Genomic DNA, 14,796 nt, shown 5'->3' with positions numbered 1-14,796 from the left:
AAAGGGAAAAACCCACAAGGGGGAAATAAACATACATGGAATCTCAGGCAAGGAACACACACCAGGCTTGAACAACATTCAACGATAGACAAGGAGTGAACAAAAGGCAGGGCTTAAATACACAGGGAACAAACAGAAATCAAAGGCAAACTAACGAGGGACAGGTGAAAACAATGACACAAAATGGCAGTGATTAGGGCAGGGGATCCTGGGAAGTGTAGTTTAGACAAAAGACTAGTGAGACACAGAACACAGGGCAGACAACGGGAACGTGACAAGAGTGTCTGCAGGTCTGCATTTCTCTGCTGTAATGATGTTGAAGATGGTTTCTGTAATAGTTACAGCATCTCCAGTAGGGATGTAACAGTTTAACAGTTTCACGATATACCCCAGTTTAATAATAGATGATTTTCACACCATAGACATTCTTATTCACAGTATTGCATGAATATAAAATCTGTTTAAATATAAAATCTGAACTTTTCTAAAATCCAAATCAGTTTAATGATGACATCATCAGATACATTTGATAAATTGTGATTTCCTCATTTTACATTGAATGGACACTTCATTTAAAGGCACGGCACGGGCTCATCTCACCACAAAGACATGTCGGGACCCTGAACATTTATTTACACCATGAAAAGCTTTTTCTTTGTCCAAATCTAAAAATCCTACATTAAGATTATTGTCTCTGGCAAAAGAAATCAGATCATGTATTCAAAACAAATGATCAAATATTGATGCGTTTAGGAATACAATATGACTGGTCAGCGTGAATTAATTTAGATATGTAAAGTTTGAATCTGTTGGTTAATGCTTTGGACAGTATCTTATAGTACATTTATTTCACTGCTGAAATCTGCAGTGTGAGAGTATTTTGGACATTTTGGGTTTGGCACCATTAATGGTTCTCAGTTATTCTGTTTGGAAAGTTTGTTGCATCGTCCCATGAAATCTGTGGAGGATAATATATTTAGATGCAAGCGGATTGTGTTTATATGAAATGTTACGATGAGCTTATTTTCATTTATAATATTTATTATTTGCTTAAGTGCAGCACAACAGCAAGACTACAATATGTTTAATACTAATAATATGTTTTATTTGTAAAAGTACTAAATAGGGTTTATAAAGTGCATTAGCATACAGGAAATGAACAGTGATACTGTAGCACATTTGCTTGTGTTGTGCTCTGTCACTGTATTAAGCTCATTTAAAAAGTGTTACAAATAAACACAATAGCACACAAATATGTTTAAAATGATGTACACTCACATTAGATGATGACTCCAGTCAGATACTGACCTCAATAAAAGCTGTTTAATTGTACATTGAGCGGGTCGCCCCCTCATGGATGCTGCCATGTTGACCGCACATAACAAACTGTCTTGCAGTTGATCAGTTACTACCACTAATAATATCAATAATGATCACAGATAAAAACTTACTGCTGCACTTTTAAAAGTGGCGCTAACACTGATCTGGAGCCGTTTCATAACCCAGAATTAAAAGTGTTGCTAATCACCTTTCAGAGTTACAAGTGTGAAACGTTACTTTACTGGAGGTTAAAGCGGGGTTAAAAGACAATAACCCAGGGTTAAGTGCAGTGTGAAAGCACTTGAGTTTATTGTTGGTGGGATGTTGTGTGTGTGTATTGCAGGGGTGTCAAACTCAGTTCCTGGACCCCTCACACCCCTCATGTGTTGTAAGACTGTCAGTGGATTGAAATATTGAATCACGATTAATCACATATTTGTTTTGTTGTTAGTGTTAACACATTCAGTTCCAGGAAAACTAAATAACAGTCCTGTGTGTCTTTATTAGAGTCTTTTCTGAAAGTTTCAACTAGTTGATAAAAAATGAGGCTATAAAACCTTCAAACTTGTACATGCCAATAAAGCTAATAAATATAAATGAATAAAGAGAGAGAGAGAGAGAGAGAGAAAGAGAGAGAAATTCTCTGTGTGTTATTTCAGATAAAATCACTTTGAAGTAAGTTTCAGGTGAGCTGAATGTGATGTCATCATTTGTGTGTGTTTGTGTTTTTATAGTGTGGATCATGGAGGAGAGTTCAGGATTACAGCAGGACCACGCAAATGTAGGTCTACACACACACGCACACACTCACGCGCACACACACACATATACTCTCTCTCACATACTTACACACAACTCACACACACTTACACACAACTCACACACATTTACACAACTCACACCCAACTCACACACACTCACACACAAACACAACTCACACACTCACTATCACACACACACACACACACTCACTATCACACACACACACACACACACACTCAATATCACACACACACTCACTATCACACACACACACACACACACACACACACACACACAAACAGACTGGAGTGGGACTGGAATGTTGTTTACCAGATTGTTGTTACTTCCTATTATCGTCAACATGTGTTATGTTTTGCCCATGATCATCAGCTATCTGGTCATTTGGGGGTTACCAAGACCTACTATAGGATATTGAGGCATTTCTTTTGGCCAGGGTTGAAAAAAGAAGTACTGTCGTACTTGTCATACCTGCCAATTCGTAGGGAAGCCAAATCAGGGGATTCCCCCTGCACCACTCTCTCCTATTCCGGTGATGGGAGAACCTTTTGAACACATAATAGTGGATTGTGTTGGTCCGTTGCATCTATTATTAAGGCCAGATCGGGAAATCAGTTTTTGCTTACGATGATGTGTGTGGCTACTAGATTTCCTGAGGCAATTCCTTTACGAAAAATCACTGCATCTGTTATTATTAAAGCACTGGTTAAGTTCTTCTCCACATTTGGACTACCTAAGACTATACAGACAGATCAAGGTCCACATTTTTTGTCAAAATTGTTTGTACAGGTAATGAAATCTCTCTCCATAAATCATCGAGTTGCCAGTGCGTACCATCCCGAAAGTCAGGGCGCCCTGGAACGTTTTCATCAAACTCTGAAATCAATGTTGCGTAAATACTGCCTGGAGACAGGTAGGGATTGAGATGAGGGAGTTCCCTTGGTTCTGTTTGCTGTGCGCGAAACGGTACAAGAATCTTTAGGGTTTAGTCCAGCAGAACTTGTGTTTGGTCATAGTGTTAGGGGGCCTTTAAAACTCCTAAAAGAACAGATGTTAGAGGTGGATTCAAAACCCGAAACTAATGTGTTGGAGTATGTTAGTGTTACAAATTGCGGCAGACAACGGAGGGAGACAAAGGTTGAGGATCCACTTGCAGTATATTTATTAACTTAAATAAACAAACAAGCAAGGCAGGAACACGGAAAAACTCGGGAAGGGAACACAGAGCTGGCTTAACGACATTCACTAACATTTCAATAACAAACAACGATCGACAGTGACTGAACAAACAGACAGGGTATAAATACAAGAAAGGGCCAATGAACAAACAGAACTCAAAATAACATGACAAGGTGATAAACAGAAACCAATGAGAAACTAACGAGGGCAGGTGAAAACAATGAACAGTGAACACGAGAGCTAACAAGACTGTGGAGTTACCGAAGGGACAAAAGTGAAAACTATGGAGTAACGAAAGTGACAAAAATGGAAAACAAAGGGGAAACAGTAAAACAAGACAAGGTCATACATAACATAGCCCCCCCTCTAAGGATCGGATCCCAGACGATCCTAAAGGAAAAAAGAAAAAAAAAAAAAAAACACCAAAAGACAAAAAGGAATCCACAGAAAACAAAATGATGGCACCGGGGGCAGACAGGCAGTCCAGGGGGCAACGAGGGGCAGAAGGAAGTCCAAGGGGGTACAGAGGGCAACCAGGAAGTCCAAGGGGGCACGAAGGGCAGGCAGGAAGTCCAAGGGGGCACGAAGGGCAGGCAGGAAGTCCAGGGGGCAATGAGGGGCAGATAGGAAGTCCAAGGGGACACAATGGGCAGGCAGGAAGTCCGAGGGGGTACAGAGGACAGGCAGGAAGTCCAAGGGGGCACAGAGGGCAAGGATGGGTTAGGGGAACCTGGGAGGAGGCCACAGGACAGGGACAGGGTCAGGAGGCCGAGGAGGAGGCCACAGGACGGGAACAGGGCCAGGAGGCCGAGGAGGAGGCCACAGGACGGGGACTGGGCCAGGAGGCCTGGGAGGAGGTCACAGGACAGGGACTGGGCCAGGAGGCCTGGGAGGAGGCCTTAAAGGCGGAGACCTGGAAGGCTCTGGAGTCTCTGGGAGCAGAGCCGTAGGAGGCTCGGGAGGCGGAGCCAAGGGAGGCCCAGGAGACGGAGCCGAGGAAGGTGGCGCCGTAGGAGGCTCTAGAGGAGAAGCCCTGGAAGGCTCTGGAGGCGGAGCCAAGGGAGGTGGCACCGTAGGAGGCTCTGTAGGGAAAGCCCTGGAAGGCTCTGGAGGTGGAGCCGATGGAGGTGGCGCCGTAGGATGCTCTAGAGGCGGAGCCGTGGGTGGCTCGAGAGACTTGAGAGGCAGAGCCCTGGGTGGCTCGAGAGACTTGAGAGGCGGAGCCCTGGGTGGCTCGAGAGGCTTGAGCGGCGGAGCCCTGGAAGGCTCGAGGCGGAGCCCTGGGTGGCTCGAGAGGCTTGAGAGGTGGAGCCCTGGAAGACTTGAGAGGCGGAGCCCTGGAAGGCTCGAGGGGCTCGAGAGGCGCTGGTTCTTGGACGGTCCGGGCTACTGGCGTTGGCTCTGGGACGGTCGAGGCTACAGGCGCTGGCTCAGGGACGGTCGAGGCTACAGGCGCTGGCTCAGGGACGGTCGAGGCTACAGGCGCTGGCTCACTGACCTCTGAGGCGACAGGCACTGACTCACTGACCTCTGAGACTGCAGGCACTGGCTCACTGACGTCTGAGACTGCAGGCACTGGCTCACTGACGTCTGAGGCTGACGAGGGTTCTGGCTCGCTGACCGTGGCTGGCGTGGGCTCTGGCTCGCTGACCGTGGCTGACGAGGGTTCTGGCTCGCTGACCGTGGCTGACGAGGGTTCTGGCTCGCTGACCGTGGCTGACGAGGGCTCTGGCTCGCTGACCGTGGCTGACGAGGGCTCTGGCTCGCTGACCGTGACAGGCGTGGGCTCTGGTTCGCTCACGGTGACAGGCGTGGGCTCTGGCTCGCAGACCGGGGCAGGCGTGGGCTCTGGCTCGCAGACCGGGGCAGGCGTGGGCTCTGGCTCGCAGACCGGGGCAGGCGTGTGCCGGAAGGCGGAAGCCCGTCTTCTCTCCCTCCTACGGGCAGACGAAGTGGGCCGCGCTGGTTCAAGGGATGCCGCTGGCGTGGGGGGTTGTTCGCTGACAGGTGGGACTGGTGCTACTGGGAGCGGTGAGTTGCACGTTAGTAGAGTCGTCTCCAGATAGCCTTGAAGGGTACAGCCGGGCGCTGCCTGTGGCACCCGCTCCCTCAGCGAGGGATTCAAGCTGTTCTTGAAAAACACCACCAGCGCTGAGTCCGGGAAGTCAGTGAAGCTCGCCAGGAGGAGAAAGTAGAGAGTGTGGTCTTCTAATGGGTGGTCATCTTGCTGTAAGTTGAGCAGCCAGCATTTGGCCCGAATAGCTGCTGGATCCATGTGTTCGGTCGATCGTTCTGTTACGAATTGCGGCAGACAACGGAGGGAGACAAAGGTTGAGGATCCACTTGCAGTATATTTATTAACTTAAATAAACAAACAAGCAAGCAAGCAAGCAAGCAAGCAAGCAAGGCAGGAACACGGAAAAACTCGGGAAGGGAACACAGAGCTGGCTTAACGACATACACTAACATTTCAATAACAAACAACGATCGACAGTGAATGAACAAACAGAACTCAAAATAACATGACAAGGTGATAAGCAGAAACCAATGAGGAACTAACGAGGGCAGGTGAAAACAATGAACAGTGAACACGAGAGCTAACAAGACTGTGGAGTTACCGAAGGGACAAAAGTGAAAACTATGGAGTAACGAAAGTGACAAAAATGGAAAACAAAGGGGAAACAGTAAAACAAGACAAGGTCATACATAACAGTTAGTAAGTTTCAAGACCGATTACATACTGCCTGTTCTCTTGCAAAAGAGACTCTAGCTGCTGCACAGACCGGAATGAAAGCCTGGTTTGATCGGAAAGCGGTTGCTCGATCTTTTCTGCCTGGTGATAAAGTGCTTGTGCTGTTGCCTGTTCCAGGGTCTGCTCTATCCGCTCGTTTCTTTGGCCCTTATGTTGTTACAAAGAAAATGAGTGATGCGGATTATGTAATTCGTACTCCGGATAGGAAACGCCAGACTCGAGTTTGCCATCTCAATATGTTAAAGGCATATCATACTAGAGGGGAAGCTCCAGTAGGAATTACAGGACAGACTGCAATGCCTGTTATTTCTTCTGTGGCTGTAACCTCGGATGTAGCATTTTCTCCTGGAATTTCGTGTGTTGATGAGGATGGTGTAGTGCTGCGTAATGCTGCATCACATTACGCTAGATTATCAAATTCAGAGATACTGAAAAATCTTCCATCTCATCTTACTCATTTGTCTGTAGACCAGAGTTCTGACATTGATCAATTAATCAATGATTCTCTTAATCTTTTCAGTTATGTTCCTACCCAAACCTCTGTTTTGCACCATGACATTAATGTAAACAGTGCCAGTCCTTTTAAGCAACATGCTTATTGTGTTAATGTCGAAAAGAGGGCTCTTATAAAACAAGAGGTAAGTTACTTACTGGAAAATGGACTGGCCAAAAGCAGTTGTAGTCCTTGGAGTTATCCATGCTTGCTTGTTCCCAAACCTGACGGAACATTCAGATTCTGCACTGATTACCGTAAAGTGAATGCTGTAACAGTGCCCGATAGATATCCTTTACCCCTCTTGGAAGATTGTATAGACAAGGTGGGTCGAGCACATTTTGTGAGCAAGTTGGATTTATTAAAGGGGTACTGGCAGGTTCCACTCACTGCCCGTGCTTCTGAAATCTCAGCGTTTGTAACACCAGATAATTTCCTTCAATATAATACCATGGCTTTTGGGCTGCGAAATGCTCTTGCAACATTTCAACGTCTCATAAATATCGTATTAGCAGGGGTACCCAACTGCAGTCCATATTTAGATGACGTGGTTGTATATTCATCAGAATGGGATGAACACGTGTGTCTTTTGAGAATGGTGTTTGAAAGATTTGCAGCATCTGCTCTAACCCTCAATTTAGCTAAATGTGAGTTTGGGCAAGCTACTGTAACATATCTTGGTAAGGAAGTTGGTCAGGGTCAAGTTCGGCCTGTGGAAGATAAAGTAACCGCTATTGTTGATTTTCCAGCTCCTACTACCCGCAGAGAACTGCATAGATTCCTAGGGATGGCTGGGTATTATCGTAGTTTTTGTAGGAACTTCTCTACTGTTGTTCATTCCCTCACAACATTATTGAGTCCATCTAAACCTTATATTTGGTCCCCAGAGTGTCAACATGCTTTTGACAGTGCGAAAGCCCTTTTGTGCAATACTCCTGTTCTCACTGCCCCAGACTGCACTTTACCTTTCAAATTGGAAGTTGATGCCAGTGCGGTGGGAGCCGGTGCTGTTCTACTCCAGGAGGATGGGAATGGAATAGAACACCCTGTTAGTTATTTCTCCCGCAAATTTAACAAGCACCAACTGAATTATTCTACCATTGAGAAAGAAGCTTTGGTTCTGTTGCTCTCCTTACAGCATTTTGAGGTTTATGTCGGTTCCAGTAATCTCCCACTTATTGTTTATACTGATCATAACCCCTTGGTCTTCTTGTCCTGTATGTGTAATCAGAATCAGCGCTTGATGCGGTGGTCTCTGATTGTACAGAGTTATAACTTAGAAATTAAACATAAGAAAGGAGCAGATAATGTTATTATACTCTTTCTAGAGTATAATTATGTAATGTTTGATCTTTCTTTTGATTAATGTGAACAAAACATATATGTTATTGGTTATCTGTGCTGCCAATCTCAATTACCCTGATGACATCATGGTAATTGAGATTGGCAGCACAGATAACCAATAACAGCAACCTAATCAGAGTGTGTAAAAAGAGAGGGAAACAGAGAAGAGAACACAAAACAAGCATGCATACACATACATGCATAGGGATGTAACACTCACACACACATACTCACACACATACACTCACACACACACACACACACACTCACTAACACACACTCACACACACACACACACACACTGGTTTAGTGATTGTTGTGTTTTAAGTGTTTTTTCTCTTCTTGTGTTCAGATGTCTGTGATCTCACACTGGATTCAAACACACACACACACACTCACTAACACACACACACTCACACACACACAGACACACACACATGTAGTGTTTCCATGTTTTATGGGGACTTTCCATAGACATAATGGTTTTTATACTGTACAAACTTTATATTCGATCCCATGACCCTAACCCTTCCCCTAAACCTAACCCTCACAGAAAACTTTCTGCATTTTTACATTTTCAAAAAACATCATTTAGTATGATTTATAGGCTGTTTTCCTCATGGGGACCGACAAAATGTCCCCACAAGGTCAAACATTTCGGGTTTTACTATCCTTATGGGGACATTTGGTCCCCACAAAGTGATAAATACACGCTCACACATACATTCACACACACACACACACACACACACACACACACACACACACACACACACACACACACACTCACACACACACTCACACACATACACACACACACTGGTTTAGTGATTGTTGTGTTTTAAGTGTTTTTTCTCTTCTTGTGTTCAGATGTCTGTGATCTCACACTGGATTCAAACACACACACACGCTCTCTCTCTCACACACACACACACACACACACACACTGGTTTAGTGATTGTTGTGTTTTAAGTGTTTTTTCTCTTCTTGTGTTCAGATGTCTGTGATCTCACACTGGATTCAAACACAGCACACACTGAACTCATTCTGTCTGAGGGGAACAGGAAGGTGACACATGTGAGAAAGCGTCAGTCATATCCTGATCATCTAGAGAGATTTGATGTGCATCGTCAGGTTCTGTGTAGAGAGAGTCTGACTGGACGCTGTTACTGGGAGACTCAATGGAGTGGAGATGTTGCTGTTATGTCAGTGTCATATAAAGAAATCAGCAGGAAAAGAGAGAGTCGTGACAGTATGTTTGGATACAATGTAAACTCCTGGAGTCTGATCTGCTCTAATAACAGATTCACTGTCTGGCACAATAATATCGGCACTGACATACGTCCCCCTTCACACGACTGTAAGAGAGTAGGAGTGTATGTGGACTGTCCGGCCGGCACTCTGTCCTTCTACAGCGTCTCTGACACACACACACTCACACACTTACACACACTCATCACCACATTCACTCGACCCCTCTATGCTGGATTTAGAGTTTTTCCTGATTCCTCAGTGTGTGTGTGTGAAATGGATCATCAGAGACACACACACACAACTGGATGAGTGAAATATACTCACTGTATCTCACATCAACACAACTCCAAACTCTTTCTAGAAATCATTTCATCAATGAAACTGATTGAATTCAATACAATGACAGTACTTTGTGTCTCACTGTGATGTGATTGAACTTATTTACTATCAGATTCAATAATAAAAATAATGATTTTAAATGAATAAATGAGTCTATATATGAACTCTTTATTAAACACACGGCACATTCAGATACTCATTGTTTTATTTATACTAAATAAACATTTACAAATACAGAATTCTTGTGATTTTTCTACAGTATATAAATCTTAATACTTAACAGACAATTCTAGAAAAAACAGCTTCACACTTTTGCATTCATAAATGGATTTATAAGAACTAATTACAGGATCATTTAAAGTTGGTGTAAATTTGACAGATTTGAAGAGTTCACTCATTGATAAAAGTCAAATGCTGTCATCATACACACACCCTCATGTTGTTCTGAACCTTATACATTTTGTGGTTTCTCTGTTTTTACTATCATAATGATCTATTGTTAATGCTGAATTTTTTTTAGTTTTTTACTACAGAAAGCGTGTAGGTTACGTATGTAACCTCCATTCCCTGATTGAGGGAACAAGACGTTGCGTCGGAGAAGTGACACTAGGGGTCCAATTTAAATCACGCCATGCACTGAGCCGTGTACGTGTTCTGCTGACACAGGAGTGTGCAGGTATTTTATGTGCAAAGATGACCAGCTGTGTCAGACTGCACTTACCCTTCCCCAATGCCCCATAAAAGTCGTCGGGATCCTTCTGGTTACCCTAGATAGGGGAGCAAGGCAACGCTTGCAAACCTGGGAATGGGCCAACCCTGGCTGGGCCTCTTTTCTCTCCATGTTTCTCTGCATAGAGCAAGAACGGCTGGGGCCCTTACACGCATCGAGGGAAGGGGGTCTTACCCAATTTCCTATTTTTTCCAGGGGGGAAAAGACCCTGCGGAGACCACACCTGCCCGGCAGGGGAGGTAAAGGTGGCGAATACATCACATGGGCTTGTAGGCGACATGTGGAAAGTGGCGCGGTGGTAGATCCAGCCTCAAGGAGGGGGGAATTGCTACAACATGGCGACCGGAGGGCAGCTGGGACGGCCTAAGGGAGACGCGGGTCCACATTTGTAAGGGGACCGTTCCGCGGATAATACACACAGTGGGAGTCCGCGTAGGAGTTCATGACTTGTGGAGCACCTATTCCAGTACAGGGTAGATTAAGTACCCGCAGTGGATTGGGTCGGCGAGTTCCTACGCTGAACTGTGGACACACAAGTGCTAGGGAGGAATCATCCAGGGATCCGAGAGATGGGATCTCCTGGGAGAAACAGGAGCACGGTTTTACCTCAGCTGAGGGAAAGGGCGCTAGGCGCAAGCGATTCACCCGGCCAGTTCGTCAGCGTGTAACCGAGTTCTACAGGCTCGGACCAGAGAGAACACGGGACGACACTGACTCAACCCAGAGATTGTAAAATCTTGCGAAGGTATTAGGTGTTGCCCAACCTGCTGCTCTGCAAATGTCTGCCAGGGAAGTGCCCACGAGGATGCAATGCGTCTGGTTGAGTGCGCTCGGATATGTGTCTGCTGGACGAAACTCCAGGCAAGTGTCGCTGACAGAGAAGGCTTGCAGGTCCCCGACCCTCTTGATGGAGGCAAGTGCGATCAGCAGGGCCATGTTACCTCGAGCACGGACGGGAGTCAACGAGCGTGCCGGGGGGGCGGGTAGTCAGAGGGGGCGTACCCGGCAGAGCTGCAACCACTGCCATCTCCAGATCGCTTCCAGTGCCAAGCGCATCTTCCTCAATCCTGTGGGAAGAAGGAGCAATGCGGGGGGCGGCTGGAGTGGCCTCAGTGTGATCGCTGCCCAGACACACGAGACAACACCTGTGGCCGTCTGAAGCAGAGAGCACTCTACCACATCCAGGAACAACACAGGGGCGGAAAGGCATCTTTAAAAAGATGCATCCTGAAAAGGACGTACAATGCCACTGTGTTTTGCTCTTTTAGAGGAAATACTCTTTTACACAAAAGGGAAATCACTCTTTTAATAAACTCAATGAAGAGTTATTGTCTGCACTGTTGAAGCGCCCAGGAGCAAAGCTGCACTGCCGTGCAGAAAAAGAGAAAGCTGCTGTTATGCGCCGTCAATCCAACAGCATGCAGAGCGTCAGCGAAAAGAAGCAGGAACTGGTGTCTAACTCGCAGCAGACTGCATGCACTACCATAGGCCGAAGAAAATTTCTGATTGAACTCATGGTATTTGCCCACTTAAATACCCGTATGTCCGGGGGCGGGGTATGCAAATACTGTCTGCCAACTTCTCATTGGCCTTTTTTCATAGTTCAGAGGCATATTCGACGCTCAAGAGAGACCCCTAGTGTCTCTTCTCCGACACAACGTCGAGAGAGCGACAGACGGGGAACATTACTTAACCATAGTATTTAATAACCATTACTGCAAGATGTATCATGATTACTAAAGTCATGTTTGATATAATTTTACTAAAGTAAAACCATGATTCATTTATTGTGAGAGAGCAATAATAAAGTGATAGTTCACACAAAAATGAAAACTCATCATTTACTCACCCTCATGCCATCACAGATGTGTGTGACTTTCTTTCTTCTGCACATTTGAAGTAAAACAGTAAAATATCTCAGCAGGTCCTTAAAATGAGACTTTCAAAGCAACTTTTGAAACTCCAAAAATCACAGACAGCATAAATGTCATCATTACATCTCCAGCTGTTCAATTAAATTTGTTGTGTCAATTTATGCTGACTCCCTGTGATTTTTGGAGCTTGGAAATTCTGATCATCCACTTGCATTTTTAGGACCTTCTGAGCTGAAATATTTGACTATTTTTCTTTAAATATGTTCTGCCGCACAAAGAACACAGAGGCTTCATGGATTCTCTGCAACTGGATCAAGTTCTTTTCTCTTGCAGTTCAAGTTATATTTGCATACATCTCATTTAGAAGAGAACAAGTGGACAGTCATCCATATAAAAGCAGAAATAAGTATTGTGTGCTGTAGGCAGGACTGGAATAGACGTCTGTCCAGGTTGACACAGGTTATCTGTAAGTTCTCTGTTTTCAACTGGAGTTCACAGAAAAACAGACGATCTGCAATAAAAACACAATGAAATTCAAACATTTCTATAAGAGCCTCTACAGGATCAAATCTGATCTGCTCACAGGAGTATTCCCAATACTGTAACAACTCTTATGATGCCTTTAAAAGCCCATAAAACTTGTATTATCCTGGACGATACAGCATTTGAAAGGACAAAGTTTTCAAAGGACTATTTTTATTATTTTCTTTCAAAACTTTCTCAAGATTCTCAGAATTGAGTTCCAAGATTAAACTGGATCCCAATATGCTGCTGTGAACTATGAACAATATGTATTTAACATTTTAACACACAAATGTTTTACAGATTGTTTTATATATTATTAATTATGTTCTTTTTTATATTAATGTTAATCCGGAAATATATAAGAGAGATGTCATGCTTAGGCAGCTACCATGGGTAATTAAAGATATTTTTCTCACATTTAATTACTTCAGTTATACAGTCGGTGCTGATCTCGATACCACTTTGATTTCAACGTTTACCAGATTGACCAGACATTTTACTTGTGCAATATTCTTTAACTAATATGTCACATTTATCACTTGTTTCGTTTAATGCTAGGGGGGTTAAGAAATAACGTTTAAAGGAAAGCTCTATTTCTTTTTGACAAACAGTTTAGGGCGGATTTTTGTTTTGTACAAGAAGCTCATTCTACTAAAGAAGACACAACATTTTGGACTTCACAATGGGGTAATTCAGTTTGGTTTGCTCATGGGTCTGAACACTCAGCTGGAGTAATTACTTTAAAGAATAGATTTAATGGAGATGTTCTACATACAGAATGTGATCCTGCAGGACATTTTATTTGCCAAGTAATTAAATATGTTGATAATATATTAATCTTGGGAAATGTATATGGGTATAAAAACAGTTTGGAAAATAAAAATTTTCTTGAATCCATAGAAAGTATATTTGTTGGATGTTAAATATCCAAATGCAATTTTATTAGTTAGAGGAGATTTTAATATTATACTAAATGGAACAATAGATAAATGGCCACCAGGTCGACCTAACGTAAATAACAATCTTAAACTTCATGGATCAATTAAATCTTATAGATATTTGGAGAACCAAATTTCCACATAAAAATAAATTTACCTGGAGTAATAAAACAGGGTCTAGTCAATATATATGTTACGATCCCTGGTGTCACAAATCAGATGAAGGCAGACGAGGAGTGGGGATCTAAAAGCAGCGATGACTTTATTAAATAAAAAGGCAACACGAAAAAACACGAACAAAGGAAACATCCACGAGGGGAAAAGGTAAAACAAAACACGGAGGTATACAAAGGGTTAACAAAACACGGAAGGCTTACAGAGGGGGTACCGGGGAATAAACCAAGACAGAAAGCACGGGTAACAAGCGTCCACATACATCAAAGACCAACAGGGGAAAGGAGAAACAGACGGTTAAATACACAAACACAATGAAGACTAAACGAGACACAGGTGAGAACAATGAAGAGTGCAGGCAGTGAGAGAGGCCAGGAATTGTGGGAATTGTAGTTTTACACACGGACAGTGAGACTCAGGTCGGACAACAGGGAAAACGTGACATGGAACGGGATCGGTGACGGGTGAAACGGAAAACACGGCGCAGACAACACGGAAACATGACATAAACGTGATGGGTGAAACAGAGAACATAGGGCAGACAACACAGGAACGTGACATAGCCCCCCCTCAAAAGGACCGGATTCCAGACGGTCCTAAGAAAAGGAATAGAAAAAATATACAAAGGTTCAAGGAGAGGGGGGCTGGACAAGGGGGAAGACAGACAGACCAAAGGGGCCACAAGGGACACAAAGACAGACTAAGGAGGCGCAAGGGACACAGAGACAGACCAAGGAGGCACAAGGAACAATTAGGCAGTCCATGGGGGAAAAAGGGGCAATTAGGCAGTCCACGGGGACACAAGGGGCAATTAGGCAGTCCACTGGGGCACAAGGGGCAATTAGGCAGTCCTCGGGGGCACAAAGAGCAGACAGGCAGACCAGGGAAACCGAGAGGGCAAGCAAGCAGTCTCTGGGGATGTGTGAAGGGAACCGGGTCAGGTGGCCTGGGGGGCGTCCACAGGGTAGGGATAGGCTTAGGAGGCCAGGGAGGTATCGACCGGGCAGCGACAGGTTTAGGTGGTCTGGGAGGCGTTGACCGGGCAGGGACAGGCTTAGGAGGCCAGGGAGGTATCGACCGGGCAGGGACAGGTT

The 14,796-nt window shown here is 44.4% G+C and overlaps 1 protein-coding gene across 7 annotated transcripts in view; it reads left to right on the top strand.

Annotated features, from left to right (window-relative positions):
- The window catches only part of LOC127650627 (NACHT, LRR and PYD domains-containing protein 3-like), a 710,662-nt gene that overhangs the window by 90,479 nt on the left and 605,387 nt on the right, over window positions 1–14,796 (top strand). Inside the window, exons 10-11 of one of the 7 annotated variants that reach the window (XM_052136161.1) lie at window positions 2,055–2,101; window positions 8,866–9,909. The exons of the other annotated variants lie outside the window; for them this stretch is intronic. Of the exons in view, the coding sequence (XP_051992121.1) occupies window positions 2,055–2,101; window positions 8,866–9,431 (613 nt within the window). The 3' untranslated portion in view covers window positions 9,432–9,909. Of the gene's footprint in view, window positions 1–2,054; window positions 2,102–8,865; window positions 9,910–14,796 lie in introns of those variants that run through there. 7 annotated transcript variants of the gene reach the window in all.

The sequence above is a fragment of the Xyrauchen texanus genome, chromosome 10 (genome assembly GCF_025860055.1).
Source record: "Xyrauchen texanus isolate HMW12.3.18 chromosome 10, RBS_HiC_50CHRs, whole genome shotgun sequence".
Taxonomy (NCBI): Eukaryota; Metazoa; Chordata; class Actinopteri; order Cypriniformes; family Catostomidae; genus Xyrauchen; species Xyrauchen texanus.
The sequence above is the reverse complement of the archived record's forward strand: the minus strand, read 5'-3'. Positions and strand labels throughout refer to the sequence as shown.